Below are 20,248 nucleotides of genomic sequence, written 5' to 3' on the forward strand. Positions count from 1 at the left end.
TCTCATTTTGAGCCTCTGGAACTCGAGGCCGAGGACTCATTCCGGCAGCGTTCCTCCTGGTAAACTGTTAAAATATTTACCTCCCACAATGAAGTGGCTACAGCAACACATCCAGCCGAGTGGCGGGCCTGTGTGTGTGTGTGTGTGTGTGTATTTCACAAGGGCAACTGATCTATAGAAAGCTTACGCCCCATAATTAGAGAGCCGATCGATGGAGCAGGATCAGCTATTAATTAAAAGGCAGTTTAGAGGCTTGTACGGTCAGCTCCGGAGCCGGCTGAGAGGTCATACATCACTGGTCTGCATAAATCTCTTCAGGCCTGATCACAGTTTATCTGCTGGTGTACGGATTTATGTGTTCGCCATGCAATCGCAGATTTAAGCAGAGTGTAAGATGTCACTGTATGCCGTGAGGTTAGGATCTGCAGATTTTGCGGATGAGGCCATTATCTAATTGACTCTCAAAACCAGTGTTAACGGTGCACGTCTTTTTTCATCAAATAGCATAATTACAGGCTCTCTGAGGGTGAAGACATCTTGTTATTGCTCAGGGAGAAGCGAGGAGATGCCAATAGAAATGTTAATTGCACTGAATAATTTGCATTCCAATTCTGAGCCGTGCCACTGTACGATATAAATGGGCATTAGACTCATTCAGATTCCATTAGAGATAGATATAAAATACGCAACTAACTGGTTCCTCTGATTTATACTCTCGGGGCAATGTCAGATGCTAAGAAATTCTATTCATTTTCAGATTTTCTTCCTTTTGAAACTGCTTTATAATAAAAATACAATCTATATACCGAATGGTTCTTGTCCAACTCTTCACAACAACTAAATTTTGTTCACTAAACAGCTGTTTTATTCTTAACACATTCAATCTCCGAACAATTATGGAGTCCAGCTGTGGACCTAGTTTAAATTAAATGGGAAGTGATCACCACAACAAATCTGTTTATGCTCTTCAGGCATCACTGATTACTGTATTTCTAGCGAGAGCAGCAGAATACAGCAAAGTGAAGATTTTGAAGCCTATTTGGAGATGTGATTAAAGCTGGGGTTGGTAAAAATAGACCCTTTTCGCAGCAGACATTTTGACTTGTCAAAACGGGATAAGCACAGGTGTAAATAATTAACATTAATTATGGCTGCATTTCATTTAGGTGAGCTGGTTCAGGTAAAAGTAAAGATATCATGTAAAAATATCACTGTGGGAAAAGGGAATGTCAGTCATACAAATATTAGTTGAGTAAAAGCCTTTCAGTATCTGATATCAAATGTACTTAAAGGAGAACTTTGGTCGATTTCAACATGCAGCTTTATCGCTCAAGCTACCCTTGACTTGCCAGTACCGAAAACGCAAACACTTTTGGTGCACCTCTTACAGGGCTCCTTGAACGGAGAGTTAGCATTGACAGCTAACAGCATGGGGTCAGAACTTTACACTGTGTTTTAAGCGTCTTAACATGCTCCAAATCTCACCCCAAAAGTTATCCAACATCAGCAGACACCTTACAACACAGCACTGTAGCGTTTATGACTCACAATGAATAAAAAAGTGGTTAAAACAGTGTGTTTGTGCAAGGAGCTACATACCGTTTGTTGACATCCCTGTCGTCCGGTAGACCAAACTAGTCGATCCGTCGAGCGTGCGCTTACTCCCTCACTGGCAGCGACGGAAACTTGCAGACAGAAACGTATTCCAGCATTTTCGTTTTTCTGTTCGTAAGGTACATGTTCATGTTACAACCTGTTATGAGCCATTAGCCTTACAATAGCCTGTTATGAGTCTACTCACTCTGCACCGAGAGCTAGCTTGTCTGCTCATGCTAATGGTTCTTGCAGAGAGCAGAGCAGAGTCCGTGATGATCGAAGCTGTTTCCGAAATAGTCACGATAGAGAGCTTGTCTGATGTCGAAGTGGAAGACATCGACGACGAACCTTTTGAATTCGACGGTAGACCATATTTGTTCGAACCGGAGTATACAGATGAGGAGTTACTTGCACTAGAGAACAAGAGAGCGGAGAGAGAGGCGCAGAGAGCGGAACAGGCAGAGGCGGCTTCATGGCCAAGGACATCGGTCTCTGCTCTCCTCTCTGCAAGAACCATTAGCATGAGCAGACAAGCTAGCTCTCGGTGCAGAGCGAGTAGACTCATAACAGGCTATTGTAAGGCTAATGGCTCATAACAGGTTGTAACATGAACATGTACGTTATGAACAGAAAAACGAAAATGCTGAAATACGTTTCTGTCTGCAAAATTCAAGTTTCCGTCGCTGCCAGTGAGGGAGTAAGTGCACGCTCGACAGATCGACTAGTTTGGTCTACCGGACAACAGGGATGTCAACAAACCGGTATGTAGCTCCTTGCACAAACACACTGTTTTAACCACTTTTTTATTCATTGTGAGTCATAAACGCTACAGTGCTGTGTTGTAAGGTGTCTGCTGATGTTGGATAACTTTTGGGGTGAGATTTGGAGCATGTTAAGACGCTGAAAACACAGTGTAAAGTTCTGACCCCATGCTGTTAGCTGTCAATGCTAACTCTCCGTTCAAGGAGCCCTGTAAGAGGTGGATCAAAAGTGTTCGCGTTTTCGGTACTGGCAAGTCAAGGGTAGCTTGAGCGATAAAGCTGCATGTTGAAATCGACCGAAGTTCTCCTTTAAGTATCAAAATTACAAGTAAAAGAGAAATTAACTATATATTTACCTGCATGTTTACCGTGGGTAAACTAATTATCCACCTGGCTGATTATCGTGCCCGATATTGAGCATTTTTCTGATTATCAGAATCAGTGTGTTTTTTATCCAATTGCCAATAAAACAAATTGATTTAGAGCAGCACAACTTTGGCTCTGATGCAATGCTTTGCAATCTGCAAAGTAACTTGTAATTAAAGTTAGCAAATAAATGTGGTGGAGTAAAGTATAAATAAACAATAAACAGAACCTACCAGAACCAGGACCTCAAAACTGTACTTAAGTACAGCACTCGAGTAACTCTACTTAGTTACGTTCTATCACTGATCACTGATGAGGCTTACGAGGACACGTAATGGAACCGACACCTCGTTAACGTTATTAGTCACACCTGTGCTCCACCTGCTTTGAAAAGTAAAGATGTCTGCCGTGACATGGGTCTATTCTAGAAACCAGCAGGTGCCAGGTACATTTCAAAAGTGTCCGTCCAGGCCTCCTTCAAAGCCACACTCACAAAACACACCAACGCATATCGCCAGACTACACCGACTGCCTCGTAGCTCTCGCTGAGATATGTGTTGGCGGCTACTTTGCCATGTTCGACAAGCTCTTTTAGCCTTTTTAAGTCTATTAAATACTTAAATAACAATTGTGTTAAATGCCGCAATCATAGAAACACAAGCAAAATAGCCACCTCGAACGTACCTCAATGTTAGCTTTGTGCTAACGTTTCTAAGTTGAGCAACAGGCTCGGAAGCATTGTCGCCATCGCTAACTGTATCCCACAGGATTTACTTCATGTCCCACTCACATGTGAAGCCCATTATACAATCATCTTGAACATGCACAACATACGTGCAATCATCAGTACTCACCGCTGTCAAGCTAGCACGTCAGCATTGGGAAACTTTGGATGCACTTTCTCTTCCATTCTTGTGCGACTAGCTTGCTAATATCTTTAGCGTCACATCTGCTCACCTTCCTGTGGGAGACTCCAGTCATCCAGTGAGCACACAGGCAGAGTGTGTGCAGGCAGACAGGCAGGTGCGTCGGTGTTCAGACAGGTAGCCTTCCAAATCTTTTCATACCAGCTGAATAAGATGCTGCGATGGGCTCATTAGAGGCCTGCAAAGGTCACAGACACCAGATTGTTCCTTTTATGTGACAGAGCGTTTGCTGTTTGGGCTTTGAGGTGTTTTCCACAAACACAACAAAAAATGCCTCCAGACTAACTTAGCGACCCTCGCTAGTGTGCCATAAGTCTGCTGTCTAAAATCTAAACTGAGACACAGAGCGGTGGATTCTGAGTCGATGCAAACACACAGTAAAAGCATTAAAGAATATCTGGGTGTGAAAGGTGTATGTTTCTGTCTGTTCATGTTACTATACCAATCTGTGCATTTGCCACCACATATCTCTCTGTCATGTTTGCACAGGTCGGTCGCTCCCCAAGGACATTCCCATCCTCCTGTCCACCCTCCCCTCTTGGTTACATCAAACGGTGGTAACAAAGGAAATCCTGGTCCAGCCCCCATCCTCTATTTTGTGCCCGAAACACACTTTTACACACACACACACACACACACACACACACACACACCTCAAGGAGAACAAAGAGCGTTGCTTCACCATGAACAGATTTGTTTGTGCACTTGCCTGTTTTTCACTTCTGATGTGTGTATCTATGGCAAGAGAGAGAATGATTGACTACACTCTGGCCCTCACCGCCACGATGCCAGGCAACTGAATGGAAATCAATGTATCCTCTCTGAGTCATTAACGGGTAACCTGCAATGAAAAGATGTTCTTGAACACTTTGGCTTACAGGTCAGATCAGGATTTAGACCTAAAGGTGGCTACGTGCGAGAGAGGGATCTCTGTTTCAGCCCAGTGCATTGTCCTGGATTCCCTGCCAATGCGACACACACTAGGTGGGAGAGGTGCGATATCTCTCAATAAATTATTCTAATTCTAAAATGAATTGTAAAATGGATGGAAGGAGCTACTAATGGAACCATTTCTCTTTCTTCAGGTGTTTTTTGAATCATGACTTAATAGAGCGGACTTGATCATAAAACAGCAGACTATAGAGGTAACGTTGTAATGCAGGTGGTACCTAAAATGCTATAATGCCATATGAATGTACATAACTCGTAGAATTATTAGAATTAAGTGTCTCTTAAATGTTTATGTTGCCATTGGTTACAGAATTAGAATTATTGATTCAGGCTTTGAGGACTGGGGCTTTGACCTTTAGCAAATTGGAGGGCCACCTCTTTATCTTACCCTCACAGCAGATGTCAGTCAGAGAGGGTGTGTGCGTGTGTGTGCGCGTGCGCGTGTGTGTGATAATCTTTAGACATGCTCATTGGGCCGCAGAGAAGGCTAATTTGGCAGGGAGGCTATCTGAAGAGGTTCGGATTGCGGGGAACAAAGGATATCCATGCGGGGAATTGTGTCCTACATTAAAGCTTCAGGGTTTAACAGCGCCTCGTGGTTCGACAGCAAACAGCAATAAAAGACGCACTGTGCGATAAAGAGAAGAACAGTTTCGGGTTCACGAAGTAACGAGCTGAATCTCGATGCTTCAATCGAACTCTGCGTGTTTCTCGGTTTAGATTTGTTTTGTCGCCTCACTGTGCCATGCTGCCTTATTAGTTTTAGATGGGGCCTGCATTATTTATAGTGATAAAGAAACTGTGGTGCTCATATTGTGCTGTGAAGGACCCGCAATGGGGGGGTTGTTTAAGTGCCTGGTTAGATCTCCAGTGACAGAAAATGCGTGGGTGGGAACTGAGAGAAACAGCTAGTGGAGAGGGGGAGAGAGAGAGAGAGAGAGAGAGAGAGGGGAGAGGCTGTGCAGAGAAGGAAAACAACTTCGTCATAAAAAAACAAGATCATAAAGATCTCAGACACCTCTCCACACATGTTTGGTGACAGACGTACGTATGTATAGGATGTCCTCCCCGGATAATGAAGACATCCACGAGCTGTGACACGGTGACAAACCACACATCCATCTCTTTTCACACAGTATAGAAATGTAATCTCTGCCTAGCATCACAAAATCTCCAGGGATTTAAGACACGTATACGCGCGCGTGCGTGCGTGCACACAGACACACACACACACACACACACACACACACACACACACGCACACACACACACACAGAGGTTTGTGCCTATTCTTGTTAGGACTTTACATTGACTTCCATTCATTTGTACAGCCTAACCCAAAACCCCTTACCCTCACTCTAACATAACCAATTTACGCCTCACCCTAACCCTAACCTAACCTCATTTTATACCTAACCCCTAAACTTAAGCAGGACCTCAGAAATAACATTTTACCTCACCAAAATATCCATCATCAAAGGCTAGCTACTCCAAATATAATGGTGCTTTATAACATCACATTAGGCTATGTAGCTTTGGCACTTTTTGTGTGGCAGCGATGATTACTGTGCTCCGAAGCACATGAACATGATAAAAGTTTTAAGCAAACATCCAGTTTAGGCAAGTTTAGCCTCAAACTGCTAGCCTGTCTCTGTGCAGAGGGAAAAAAATACACCTACTAGTTATTCTGAAGCTCATAAATTACCTTATATAACAGATGATGTAACGTTTGTTTAATCTGTATAAAAATGTAACTGTCAAAATGAAGTTAGCCAGGTGCTGGTTGAAGCTTTATGCAGTATCTAATGTACCAGCATGAAAGTCTGAAAATGAAATTAAAACTGGTACAAAGCAAAGGAAACATACCCGTAGTTTCACAAATGTACAAAACTATTTCTTTAATCCACCCACATCATTATTTTTGATGGCTATAATAAATTAAAACTTTTTTACAGTGTAACTTCTCTGAACTACCTCAAACCTGTACTGATGGTTACTGCAGCAGCTGCCTGTGAGCAGGTAGGGATCCAAGCCTTGTTGAAGGGCTCTTTGACAATGTAAAGAGTATTTCATTCACTCACACCAGATTTGCAGCTGGTCTGTGTTTTCTGCTTCCGTGCGGCTGCCACCACCCATCTGTAAGGCCGGCAGAGCCGACAACTGCGTGCAGGATCCGGCTCTCCAGTTAGGTCAGTATTGAATAATGCAGGCTCCCCAGATTTCATCCCCCCGAAAATGGAGATCTCTAGTGCCACAGCTCTGCCTTCACAACCATTATTCCACTTGGATGGGCAAAAGTCTCTAAGATGCACTCATGCACCCACACACAAGCACGCACATAAATGCACCACACACACACACACACGCACACACACACACACACACACACACCTCACAGAAGAAAATAAGAGCAGCCTCTAAAAGACAAGGATTGACAGGATAGAAGCTAACCAGAAATAATTCGACCTTGGAGCTTTCGGTGAGTTATGGTAACATAAAGATGGGGATTTCGATAGCAACCACACTGATGTAAATTGTGATTTGTCAGGTAGGGTAAAGGTGTGAGCTCCAGTTTCATGTGGGTCTGCTGCAAAATAAAATACAGACATCTGCTTAATGCTTCACCTCAGTGTGATTCTTTCCTTGTTGCTAATGGCTACTGGAGGAGGAATCCTCACCACTCTTTTCCATCTCTGCTCACCTCTTGCATCGCTGCAGAAAAAAAAAAAATCCACTTTACTGTCAGCGCTCTTCATTTGCTGTTTCACTCACATGTTTCGCACCCTCCCTTACACCTCCTCCAAGCTCCTATCCTTGCCTCCCTACCGACCATACATCCTCTGGAGTTTAAGCCACCATCCTCTCTGTCTTTTTACCGTTCCTCGTGCACTGCCCCACCCCTCTTGCTCCCTGACCCGCTCCCCATCCCACCCACCATGCAGCCTTCCCCCTCCGCCCTTCTCTTTTCCCTCCTTCATCTTTCCCTCACTCCTCTCCCGCCCATTCCTCTTCGCTTCTCCTAGGGCATTTTCTACCTCTTCTGAGTGTCACACCTCATGAATTATTTACTTGTGCATCTCAGTAGGGGATTTTGCAGCGTTTCCTGACCGTTTACCGCACAGGCATTGTTTACTGGAAGGCAAAAACGCAGGTTTTACTGTAAATGCGCAGGTGAGCATCACAGGTCTTCTCCACTCGTGCTCATTCTCTGGCTCGCTCCTGCCTGGTCAGCCGTCACACCATCATACCAAACTGAGGACCAACAAAGACAGGAATCCAGGAAAGGCATCATTTGAGTGTGAAATACACTAAATGTGCTGAAGACGGCATTTAGGGCGTAGTTGTCACCTTCTGAACCATTAGCGGCAATGTCTTTAAATCTCTATAATCTCCAGAGACTTATGGGGACGGTGAATATTTTTCAAGCAATCAGCAGATACAGCTCGACTGCACCATTTTCCCGCAGCTGGGAAAACGCTAACACACACGTGCGCGCACTAAAATCCAACATAAAAACACTGAAGCGCCTGTAAAACTGCCACACCCCACTCTGCTCTCCCAGGACCACACTGCTCTCTGTCTGCCTCACAGGCGAACAGGCATGCTCAGACTTTCCCGCAAAACAAAAGCTTCTCCGCCATTTATTCTTTTTTGGGGGGATTCAATGCACATGAGGAAGTAAAAGTTGAGTGAAACCGAAATTTCTTTTATATATCCACTGTGTGCCGCTAATTCCAATCAGCACATCTGCTATAAACCTTCCCTCCAAAGCTCATCGGTGGACGGCTTTGACTGCCGTTTAAGCGTAACAGCCTGAGCGGACATCCATAACAGCACATCATCTACGGGTACGCGTTAACCATGTAGACACAAAGCAATAGCCTTTTAATTTAAATCAGCGGTGCGCATCATCCGTAGCAGCCCATAAGACTGGTTTCGCACCATATGCTCTGATAACAAGCGCAGAGATGGCAGCAATTGACATGTGCTCACAGAGGAATGCCCACTGAATAATGCAAAAGAATACAAAAAGGGTGATTTTCTTAATGTTTTGATTGCAGATTATGGAATGTAATGCTCTTAAAAGTATTATTCCTGTCTCTACAGCAATGTGGGTTTTTTTTCCCAGGTTTGAGTGCGCATGAAACAGTGTTCTTTTGAAGGTCTGTGTGTAGCTCCTAGGAAGCTGTCTCTGCTGGGTGATGCCACACCCTGCTGCCTCCTGACACACACACACACACACACACACACACACACACACACACACACAGTGAGAGAGAGAGAGAGAGAGAGAGAGAGGGAGAGAGAGAGAGAGAGAGAGAGAGAGAGAGTGGTGGTGATGGTGGGGGTGTTTGGGAGAGTCCTCCAGAGCATCACCGAGGTGTGACAGGAGGATTCGACTGAACACGCATCTCCCCACTCATCCGTTTCATCAGCGTCGTTGACAGCATGCAAGCAGTTTGAACAGGAAATTACAGTTTTAGAAAGATGAAAGGCTACTTTAAATCCTAAGGTAATTGAAAAAAGTAACAATTCTGAACTCTGAAAGAATTAAAGGTTGCAGCCATACTGTTGCAGCAGAGGGGAGGTTCTCTGTGAAAGGTATAGTTGGGAACTGAAGGTAAATGTAAGAACTATGTACAGTAAAGAATGGTCCCTTCAACAGTGTGAAAGTGTGGTGCTTTACTGTGTGAGCAGTATTGTAGATGATCCAGATGGCACTGGATGCATCATATTTTATAAGCTTGTAGCGTCTGTGTCATTGTTTGGGATTTAATATAGGTCAGTTTCTGTTTTATTTTGTAGGTTTCACCCCCATGTGCTTTGTTTCCTGTCTTTGTCCCTTTCCCTCCTTTGCGATGCCCTAATTGTTTAATCTGTCTCTGTCTGTATGTAGCTGCCAGTTTTGTTCTTTTTGTTGTTGTTTTTTTCAGTTTTTGCTTTATTTGATAAACGCTTGCTTTTTTTTGCGTAATTCTTTGCTAAACCTGACAATATGCAAATAAAACTACATCATCAAATAATTGTATTTAAAAAAAACATTATTTTCCTGGAGTAAACGTATAATGCAATGTTAGAAGGAGACCTATTGTGCTTTTTTGTTTTTTCCTTTCCATCGGTGTGTTATAAAGCCTCTTGTGCATGTGAATGATCTTGAAAGTTAAAAGTCACTTGCTCACACTGCTGCTGCAAGTGCCTGAAACTCCACATCAGTGGCCCCGCCTTTAATTCTGTCACATATTTGCAAAATGTATGCCCATGTTCATGGTAGACGTGAAGCTAGAACAGGACAGAGCCGACTGGAGACAAGGTGAGTGGTGCTTGCACAGGCTTGTGTGAGCTGACCAATCAGATTGGACTGGGTATTTGTGAGAGGAGGAGACAGGAGTCAAAACAGAGGGGGAGTACAGTGCTGCTGCACGGGACAGTTTAGGAAAGCTGATGCGTTTTCTGAGCTTTAAAACATGTAAACCTATTCTAGTAGTAGCCCAAGTAAAAGGATGAATCTGAAAATGAGCATAATATGCGTCCTTTAAAGTACCAAATGTTCCAGAATCATAGTAAATGTTGCTGTCTCTCATTCACAGTTAAATCCTTCAGTAGCTACCAGCTGATTGTGACAAGAAATCCCTCAGTTTTATTTCAAATCAATGCGAGCTGCCACGAAAAATTAAAGGAACCAGAGGAGATTGCTTTGTCTGATTTAATTATACATTATATATTCTGTTACTCTATAATTTCAAAATAAAAACCCTTTAACACAACAGCAAAGATGAGTGGCTCTATGCACAGACACTTTGGTGCAGGTGCTTGACACTGCGCTCATTTAGTGCAGCGCAGCAGGCTCTTTTTAAATCGCTATATGAAGGGAACACTTATAGATCTTAAATCAATAACCTTAAGCCCGACACGTGTTTCAGTCCTGATCATCTGCATACCTTCCAGGTTGGAGAGAGAACAAGGGCACTAAAAGAGCTGCATCAGCCATTTACAGTGATGCTGCTGGTGCTAGTGTCACACCACATACATTCGTTTGCATTGTCATTCGGTGGATGACACCTTGTACCCTGAGAGCCTAATTAGCGGCGTGACAATGAGCCTGCAGATGACCACGCCCTGCCTTGCTGATGTTAACATGTCTCTCTCGCCCAAGCAGCCCCACCCCACCCCCATCTCTCCTGCACACAGAGCGATGCCACCGCAATGTTATACAACGCCCTGCTGCTACTGCTGTGCACCCCTCTTTTGTCCCAGCCCTTTCCACAGACCTCAGTCTGCACGTCAAACCTGCTGCTGACTTTTCACTCTTACAGTATCCGGTGTGGATGAACCGGAGCAGGAGAGAGCAGCTCCTACAAGTGCAACCAAGCCTGAAGAGACATCTTTTGGACTATTATCTATGGACAGGCGTTGTCAAAACAATAGATACATATGGATTCTGAATATTTTAAATGGTTTCAGGACCCCTTCTGCTCCATCAATACACCAGTAGCAGCTGTGCTTTCTCTTCTTTCCGACAGCAAGTTAACACACACGATTTTAAAGGGCCTAAGGGAAAAATATTTAGAGTATACAACAGTCTGAAGACAGATCTTGTGCAAGGTACTGAAACAGTGAGTAAACACGGCCACCGCTGTTCGAAAAAAACCAAAAAAAACCCTGAAATGCTATTAAGTTCCTGATTTTCTAGTGACAGTCTCTTGGAGATGAAAACAGATGCTGTGATGACCCAAAAGATGCACACTCAGCGGTATACGAGTGTGTCAGACCTTTCAGAGACGGAAGACGGCGCGTTAGTCTGTACGGGCAGAAATGCAGCCTCAGCAGACTGCAAAGTGAATACTGCTGATATTACATGTGCTCTCTGTCCTTCCTGTGTTGACCCCCTCTGCTACAAGTTATTTTGTAAAGAACTACAATTTTGACGGATCACGACCACAATGCTTTTTTAAGAATTTGTATAGCAAATGAAGAGGGGAATAGTTTTTGTTTTATGCAGTGGAACCATTAAGGAACTGTCCTGAACAAACTTCTGTCGCAAAAGCACGACTAAGCTGACAGGTATGAGATACAAGACAGATATTTGTCTCTAAAAACCTAATATTGCAGAAAAAACAAACAAAAACTTTCACTCTTGTACAAAAGTAAACTGAATATTTTTGTGTATTTGACAACTGATTGATGATTAAAACAAGACATGATGGTGCCATTACGAATTCGGGGAAAAGGTGATGGGAAATACTTAATTTGGTGACGTTTTCTAAAAAAAAAAAAACCAGATCATCAGTTACTCGACAAAACAATCAGACAACAAAAATAATCATTTGTTGTAGCTGCAATTTTCTTTACAATAAATAACACCTCTTTTCTCAAAAGAGGTCACAAGGCTGAGACACTCCAGACTGGGTAATGATTGTGTGGGACTAAAGTGCCACCACCTGGTACAAAATGGTACATATAACTAATAAGCTATATGCTATGTGTTGTTTTTACTTGAGTATTTATTTTCTGCTCTTCATACTTCCACTCCGCTGAATTTTAGAGATGATTATTGCACTTTTTAATCTTTTACATTTATTGATAACTTTGGTTAGTTGTTACTTTACAGTTTGCATATTTCTAAATGAAAAAAAAAAGAAAAATACTGAATATCTGATCAGTTAATTGGCAGACCCATAGTATATACAGTGCATACATTTAAATAAGTATACAACATGTATAATTTACATTTACCATTACGTTTGATACTCAAATACAATTATTGCCAAAAATCACTTTTGATATTCAAGTGCATTTAAAGGTGCACAATTTAGTTTTGGGAAGGAAAACATCAGAAAGGTCATATTTACAATATTGATAAGGTAATTATTAATTATTAAGTACAAACTCAGAAACATTTATTGGATGAATATATATTCCATAACTGAATAAACAAGCTGTCCTCAGAGGGAAATAAGGTCCTCAGAACAATGTCTGCAGCTAGAGAGGTGGCTACTCAGGAGGGTCCTGCAAATATAAACAAATGAAAATAGTAAGACAAAGAAACAGTGTTGTCTGTTAAGGACAGTTGTTCATTCAGGTTACTAACTCATGAAAATCAATCAATGAAGATTTTTCTTTGCTGATTATAATTTCCTCCCCAAAACTACAGTGCACCTTGAATCTCTGATACATTTAGATTTGCACTCAAGTACTATTCGTATGGGTGACTTAACTTTTACTTTAAAAGTATGACTTTTGGGTTTACAATTGATGTTTACTGCTCAAACTCACACAGCTTGCCTGAGCCGAATGCGAATAAAAATGACATCCCTTTCAAACTGTTGTGCTTGGTAAACATGAAACTATCTTATTTGAGGCTTATAAAGGCAGAATGTAACCTGGTGATCATAACATGATGACTTAATAATGGAGATTTGGTCTACACAGCTGGGTCTACAGTCACCAGTTTACAGATGCTGGCGTCGAGGGAGGCGGGACTTCTGCGCTACACAGCGTGACGCCGCATCACTAAGAACCAATCGGGTGAGCTCATCTTGCACGGTCGTCGTTTTCCGTTTTTGAACCTCGCACATGCGCATTTCATTTTGAACATGGCGGCCGTGCAAGGTGGTCTGGTCGACGCGGTTGAAAAGAAAGACATAAAAACAGAACCATCGGAAGATAGCGGTGGAAATAATAATGCGAACGACGGCAGACTCCTCTCTCCGCCCCCCGGCTCCAGTGCTTCGGCCCCTGGAGGTAACAAACCCCCGGCCGGAGCCCCGGAGGACCAGCAGACGCTGTTGGCGGTCCTGCAATTCCTCAGAAAGAACAATCTGGCCGAGTCCGTCGAAATTTTGCGTCGTGAAGCGGGATTACCGGAAGATGCATTGGACCTGAAGGCAGGTGACTCCGCTGGGGCCGGTTCGGGTGGTGCCGGGGGCACCGTGGACCTGGAAGGAGAAGATGCGAGCTCTCTTCTGAGCCGGGTGACCGTCTCATCCTCCGCTGCAGCTCAGGCGCCAACCAAAGGTAGAACTGGGCTACTGTTGTTTGGAAGCGTGAAATACTGTACCACAAAGTTTCCTGTTACTGTGACACAACGTGCGAGCGGACACAAGTATTGTAACTATCACAAGACTACAGCAGAGTTAATATTACTGTACTTCTAATGAAAATACACAGTGTACCACAAACTACTGGGCTGTGTGTCCATGTAACTCCTCCACTCAAGTCCCACAAAAGCAGTGTGGGTTGCCAAAATGCTTCCTGGTCAAGTCTGCAATGATTAATCGATTGTTTGTCAGCTATTAAATAAATGTTCAACTATTTAGATAAGAGATGAATTGGTTTGAGTAACTTTTTTATAAAGAAAATAAGTCAAACTTTTGTATTTCAGCTTCTCAAATGTAGATATGTTCAGGTTCCTTCACTCCTCTGTGACAGTAATGTAAATATGTCTGGGTTATGGCCAAAACAAGACATCTGAGGGCATCATCTTGAACTTTGGGAGATACTGATTAACATTTTTCACAATTTTCTGACATTTAATAACACATAAACAGCTTGACAATGAAAATAATCAATAACTGCTGCTTTGGTCTCTACTGGTCATTGAGTGTACAACCTTTAATGTGTTCAGTAGTCTTCCTGTAGTGTAGGGATGCTTAACAAAACAATTATCAAAAACTTTCATCAAGTTCCAGTGTGTGTTTCTGTTTAAGTGTAATTGCACAGAATGTGCTTCTTAGACAGGATTGTCATAAAAAAGTCAAGAAAGTTTGACAATAAACTCCATTTACTAGCTTCTCTGAGGTATTCTTCCACATCTCACTCTCTCTTCAATGCTGTTTAAGTGTTTTACCTTAAAAAACAGTAAGGTAACCCTTATAAACAACTACAAACAACAAAATAAGGGCTGCAGCTCATAATTATTTTCATTATCAGTTAATCTGAAAGTTCTTTTCAGATTCCTTCTATTGACCAACCAGCAGTCACACATAAAAACAGCAAATCCTCACATTTAAGAAGCTTGAACCAGCAAATATTCAAAATTTTTCCTGAAAAAAGAGACTCAAACAAGCCATTGATTATCATAATAGTTTGCAGTTTATTTCCATTTGATCCGTTAATCAATTAAGTAGGTAATTGTTGCAGCTCTAAATGCAGTTTTGTTTTTCAGTCACTCCCAGTGAGGATCAGCCGGATGTCAACGTGGTGCTGTCAGCTTACAGCCAGCAGGGAGACCCAGCGCTGTACGGGGTTTACTACAGTGGCCTGAAGAGGTTCATAGAATCGGTTTTGGACTGTCACCGGGCAGAACTGTCCCAGGTCTTCTACCCGCTGTTTGTGCACATGTATCTGGAGCTGGTCTACAACAATCATGAAAATGAGGCCAAGGTGTTCTTTGAAAAGTGAGTTTCTGCCACGTATTGTATGTCCTTTCAACTATAGATCGCTCACTTGATTTTGTCTAAAAACGTTAAATCCTCGCACACTCAAATTAAAACCCACCTCTTTCTTTTCCCTGCGTCCCAGGTTCAGCGGGGATCAAGAGTGCTACTACGAAGACGACTTGCGTGTTTTGTCCAGCCTGACCAAGAAGGAGCACATGAGAGGCAACGAGACCCTGCTGGACTTCCGCACCAGCAAATTTGTGCTGCGAATCTCCCGCGACTCTTACCAGCTGCTCAAGAGGCACCTGCAGGAGCGTCAGAACAACCAGATCTGGAACATCATCCAGGAGCACCTCTACATCGACATCTTCGACGGCATGCCACGCAGCAAGAGCCAGATCGACGCCATGTCTGGCAGCTTGGCTGGAGAGGCTAAGCGTGAGGCTAATAAGGCTAAGGTTGGACGCGCCGACGCACGTACAGTACATGCTGTGATCGTAATGTCAGCAACTTTATTAAATTCACAACGTCTTCCTGTTTTGTTACCGTTCAATTAGGTTTACTACGGCCTGCTGAAGGAACCAGAGATTGAGCTGCCTCTGGATGATGAGGATGAGGAGGCGGAGAACGAGGAGGGTAAACCCAAGAAGAAGAAACCCAAGAAGGACAGCATGGGCTCCAAGAGCAAGAAGCAGGATCCTAATGCCCCCTCGCAGACTAGGTAGATACAGCGGTACATAAGCGCTAAATGTGCAGTCAGTCAACTCAAGTCAGACCTTGTAAATCAGCATCCAATCTGAATTTAAATAAATAACTCATCCACACACAGTAGTATACAGTTAATGTTGTTCCTTCAAAAAAAAAAAAAAAACAACAACCTCCAAGCATCTGCATGTAAACTGTTTCATTTTCACCTCCAAGCAGGCTGAAACTGTGGCTCCACCAGTCAGCCACGGATGATGTTGTTTCTTGTTATTCAGGATACCTCTACCAGAACTGAAGGATTCAGACAAGCTGGACAAGATCATGTACATGAAGGAGGCCACCAAGAGGATCCGCCTGGGACCAGATAACCTCCCCTCCATCTGCTTCTACTCTTTTCTTAACGCTTACCAGGTAAATAACTCATAACCGCAGCAACCCACCATGTGTGTGAAATGTTGACACATTCAAGCCAGTGGCAGAAGATCATTTCTACTTATTCTCCTGCAGGGTCTGACAGCGGTGGACTTCACAGACGACTCCAGCTTGATTGCAGGAGGCTTCGCCGACTCTACAGTGCGGGTGTGGAGCGTCACGCCGAAGAAGCTGCGCAAGGTCAAGTCCGCGGCAGGTACAGCGTGCGAAAGTGACCGCCGATGAATGTCTGACAACATCGCTAGATGTACTTGTGACTTTCCTCAACATGACTCGTGTATTTTCTTCTCTCCCAAGACTTGAATCTGATTGACAAAGAGTCCGACGACGTGCTAGAGAGGATCATGGATGAGAAGACGGCCAGTGAGTCAAAGATCCTCTACGGACACAGTGGCCCGGTGTACGGCATCAGCTTCAGTCCAGACAGGTACAGATCGTTTCACTGGTAACTTTTATGGCATATTTCATGAAGTCAAGCTGAGGACTGACTACTACATTTAACCCTGAAGATACAGTTGAAATGATTACGCTGAACACACTGTACAGTCTCATATCACAAAGTTGACATCAATATTTTGGCATCTACATCTAAACATATCTCATATAGTTCCTGCTGACCTCCTTTTGTCTTTCAGAAACTACTTGTTGACGTGTTCTGAAGATGGTACTATCAGGCTGTGGAGCCTCCAAACATTTACTTGTCTGGTGGGCTACAAAGGCCACAACTATCCTGTGTGGGACACCCAGTTTTCCCCTCATGGGTACTATTTTATCTCTGGGGGACATGACAGAGTTGCCCGGTAAGAAACTGCAGGACCAACTGATGAGTGTGAAAGCTTTTGTTTTCCATTGAAACTGATGATAGTAATAATATTAATATATGTATATATAATCATAACTTTGTAATAACAGTGATTCTAGAGTATCATACCGTGAAAACCTCTTACCGTTACAACCCCACTGTTGCAAATCTGTCTGCAGATGTCTGTGATTGGTGTAATAGTTATTATAGTTTTGTATTTTTCATTAGTTTTTATTTCTAACCCTAATCTTCTTATCAAATTGGGGCCTGTGGTCGTGTCAGTTTAGAGATCCATACCTCTTCATGCTCACTATGACCAAACAAAGACTACATTTCATATTGGTATAATAACCATGGTCTATGTTGTGCTTCCTCTCTACAGTCTGTGGGCAACAGACCACTACCAGCCATTGCGGATGTTTTCTGGTCACCTCGCTGATATCACTTCCACACGTTTCCACCCCAACTCCAATTATGTCGTCACAGGGTCGTCCGATCGCACCATCCGGCTCTGGGATGTCCTCACCGGAAACTGCGTCCGCATCTTCACCGGTCACAAGGTCAGGAATCACCAGAGGAGCATCTTGATCTGTGCTCTCCCTTTCAGCAGGAAACCCATTTTACAGGGCTTTGCTTCAGTTGTTGCACATTGTCAGTAGTCATATTATGATCTGATGTCTTAAGTGATAGAATTAAGTTTTTAAAAAACTCAAACCAGCCAGCTGTTAAATATTGTGATTTAGAATTTTTTTTTTACGGTAGGCAAAAACTTCTGTAATTCCTGATGAAGATTTTTTGCTTGTATACTGCAGCACAGATGGCAGTCAGTCTTTTAACTTTATCTTCCACAGGGTCCTATCCATGCGCTAGCCTTCTCTCCCAATGGGAAGTTCTTGGCTTCAGGAGCCACTGATGGCAGAGTTCTCCTGTGGGACATTGGTCACGGACTCATGATCGGAGAGCTCAAAGGCCACACAGACACCATTTACTCCCTCAAGTTCAGCAGAGACGGAGAGATCCTCGCATCCGGTGGGTGACCTGTCTCTTTTTAGTTAAACATCTGTTAACTTTGTTATACTGGATGCATGTTGAACATAAAATATGATGTAGAGAAGATTTACGGATGGAGTGACGTTTAATCTCGTTTTTGTCTAGGCTCCATGGACAACACAGTTCGTCTGTGGGATGCTACGAAGGCGTTTGATGATTTAGAGACGGATGATTTCACAGCAGCTACAGGACACATCCATCTACAAGATAACTCCCAGGAGCTTCTGCTGGGGACCTACATGTCTAAATCCACACCTGTTATACACCTTCACTTCACCCGCAGGAATTTGCTGCTGGCCGCTGGGGCCTACAATCCATGAGACATGATTGAATTTTGAGAAAATAATCTAATGAAACTTGAAATGATGCAAACATCTGGTCCCCGAGCTCTGCAAGTAACTGAAGAGGTTTTGCGTGCAGTGGGAATAAAACAAAACTGTTATCAACACATCACCACTGGTGATCTAGCTGTGAATGAAGCTGAAAATTAGATTATGTTATCTCGTGTTACGGCCCTCTGACTGGTTCAGGCTCCAAATCAAGCTGATCCATTGCAGAATTCCCCTCACCCGAGGAAAGTGCCATTGCTGATTGAGGACTGTTTTTTTTTTTAAATCACTGCCATGAGTACAGCTTTGCTCAACATGTGGCTGACATTTCTGTATCATAATCTTTTATAATGGCTTACATTGTAAATAAAACAAAAGTGTTTTCTATACTTTGGGCATAGATGTTCTTTATTGTTAACACAGGGAAATCAAACACTCATATTTTATTACAAGCACGTCCAGCTGCTTCCTCCTCTCCCAGCCGTGAAAAACGATGGTCAAAATGGACACCTGTAAGGACACAATAGACACTTGAGTTCATTGAGTAATACTTTGATAAAGAACACAGATCTGGAGTGTAATATGGTGTAGGTAGTGTAATGCACTTACATGATCACTTTGCTGTGACGGCAGCCTGTTTCTTGGGTTTCAGTTTGAAGAAAAGGGTTAAGCCCAATATGCTGGCAAATGTTGCCAAAACACACTAAAGAGAAGAAAAAAAATGGGGTGATGAGAAATTCATATAGGCATGACAGCTGTAGAAAATGCAGTTTATTTCTACTTATGCTGCACACAACTCACGTTCCTCCTTCCTGCGATTGTATATGAGTTGAAGTGCTTGGCAATCCCAGTGAACTGGTGCTGGCTTCCGGCGTCATGTCCTCCCATGATGTTGATTGTTAATGGTCCTATCATAAGGAGAATAAAGATGATTGAGTGACTATTTATATAGAGTATGACCAAGTTCATTTTTGACCTTGGGAACAGTATGTTTGACAAAAACGCGTGCTACTGAAACGATTAATCATATCGATAGACACTTAATTGCCATGATTTCAGTCAGTGAAGTTCCAGTTAAGTCTTTCTCAAGGTCGTCTATGAGAATAACAAACCAAGATATTTGCGACATTATCAGCAGATTTAATTGACAATGAAAAGTGCCTGGTTTAGATAGCAAGCGCACCTTACAGTCACAACCTACAACTGAATATTGCAAGGCTTAACCTTTGACAGGAGCAAGTGCGGGACAACTCAACCAAAGAGCCAGTGAAATATATCAAGAAGCTTTTCAAAGTTTTAATATTTTGATTAACCTGCCACACAACGACAACAACAATAAAAGAGTTCTTGACTTTAAACATGAGCTACTGACGCTAGTAGCAATATTGTTAGTAATTAGTGCAATTTAATGGTCGGTGGCTTTACATGCTTACTTAGCTAACTGTTAACGTTACTTTGGTAAAATCCACTATGTCAACACCCTGAGAGATATGCTACTGTGCAATATTCTTTTAAACCCACTAGAAGGTCAAAGACGTTTTGGTTGACAGGTACACTAATAGCAGGCATTTCATTCAACTGACTTTCATCGGTCAAAGCTGCAGAGCTTGTTAGCTAGCACACTTTGTACCAGGTTGACGTTAGCTCGCTAGGTTAGCCTGCCATCTCATCTAACTTTCAGAGCGCTAGCTACACAGTACATCGTAAAAGACGCGTTTTAAAGATGACACTGGTACCATTCACCATTTCTAAACGCATTGAAGAGAATGCGCTTAATTGTTTTCTACATGTGTTGTGACTTACCTTAGCCACACTCGACCCCTGTGCTGACAGAATAGTGTCCTTCAGGAGAGGCCGCGATGCTAAATTCACAAGGAAATCCCGCCTAGTCTCACCAATCCAGGGTTGTGTTTCTATTGGGCCAAAATTATGCCACTCAAAATCGAAGTCT

At 42.9% G+C, this 20,248-nt stretch overlaps 2 protein-coding genes across 3 annotated transcripts; one reads left to right on the plus strand and one right to left on the minus strand.

The window, feature by feature from the left end:
* Positions 1–13,173: 13,173 nt before the first annotated feature.
* Positions 13,174–18,686, plus strand: taf5 (TAF5 RNA polymerase II, TATA box binding protein (TBP)-associated factor). Its single transcript, XM_030435281.1, has 11 exons — positions 13,174–13,615; positions 14,766–14,997; positions 15,122–15,437; positions 15,537–15,700; positions 15,960–16,095; positions 16,192–16,312; positions 16,414–16,543; positions 16,752–16,916; positions 17,301–17,478; positions 17,770–17,947; positions 18,074–18,686. The coding sequence occupies exons 1-11, from the start codon at positions 13,195–13,197 to the stop codon at positions 18,286–18,288; spliced, it is 2,256 nt and encodes a 751-aa protein (XP_030291141.1). The 5' UTR covers positions 13,174–13,194; the 3' UTR covers positions 18,289–18,686.
* Positions 18,685–20,211, minus strand: atp5md (ATP synthase membrane subunit k). 2 transcript variants are annotated; one of them, XM_030435293.1, is made up of 4 exons: positions 20,101–20,211; positions 19,099–19,205; positions 18,907–19,000; positions 18,685–18,807 (listed from the first exon to the last, which is right to left on the minus strand). In XM_030435293.1, exons 2-3 carry the CDS (start codon positions 19,183–19,185, stop codon positions 18,911–18,913), a joined length of 177 nt encoding a protein of 58 aa, XP_030291153.1. In that variant the 5' UTR covers positions 19,186–19,205; positions 20,101–20,211; the 3' UTR covers positions 18,685–18,807; positions 18,907–18,910. The 2 variants fall into 2 exon arrangements, with proteins under 2 accessions (XP_030291153.1, XP_030291164.1); XM_030435304.1 differs by having other exon boundaries at positions 18,688–18,827.
* Between the last annotated feature and the right edge of the window lie 37 nt (positions 20,212–20,248).

The sequence above is a fragment of the Sparus aurata genome, chromosome 1, assembly GCF_900880675.1.
Source record: "Sparus aurata chromosome 1, fSpaAur1.1, whole genome shotgun sequence".
NCBI classification, from domain to species: domain Eukaryota; kingdom Metazoa; phylum Chordata; class Actinopteri; order Spariformes; family Sparidae; genus Sparus; species Sparus aurata.

Coding starts and splice junctions, on each gene's coding strand:
- taf5 (XM_030435281.1), top strand. CDS start 13,195: ATGGCGGCCGTGCAAGGTGGTCTGGTCGACGCGGTTGAAAAGAAAGAC. Junction 15,701..15,959: donor AATGCCCCCTCGCAGACTAG/GTAGATACAGCG, acceptor CTTGTTATTCAG/GATACCTCTACCAGAACTGA. Junction 17,948..18,073: donor CGGAGAGATCCTCGCATCCG/GTGGGTGACCTG, acceptor GTTTTTGTCTAG/GCTCCATGGACAACACAGTT.
- atp5md (XM_030435293.1), bottom strand. CDS start 19,185: ATGGGAGGACATGACGCCGGAAGCCAGCACCAGTTCACTGGGATTGCC. Junction 19,001..19,098: donor CAATCGCAGGAAGGAGGAAC/GTGAGTTGTGTG, acceptor TCTTCTCTTTAG/TGTGTTTTGGCAACATTTGC.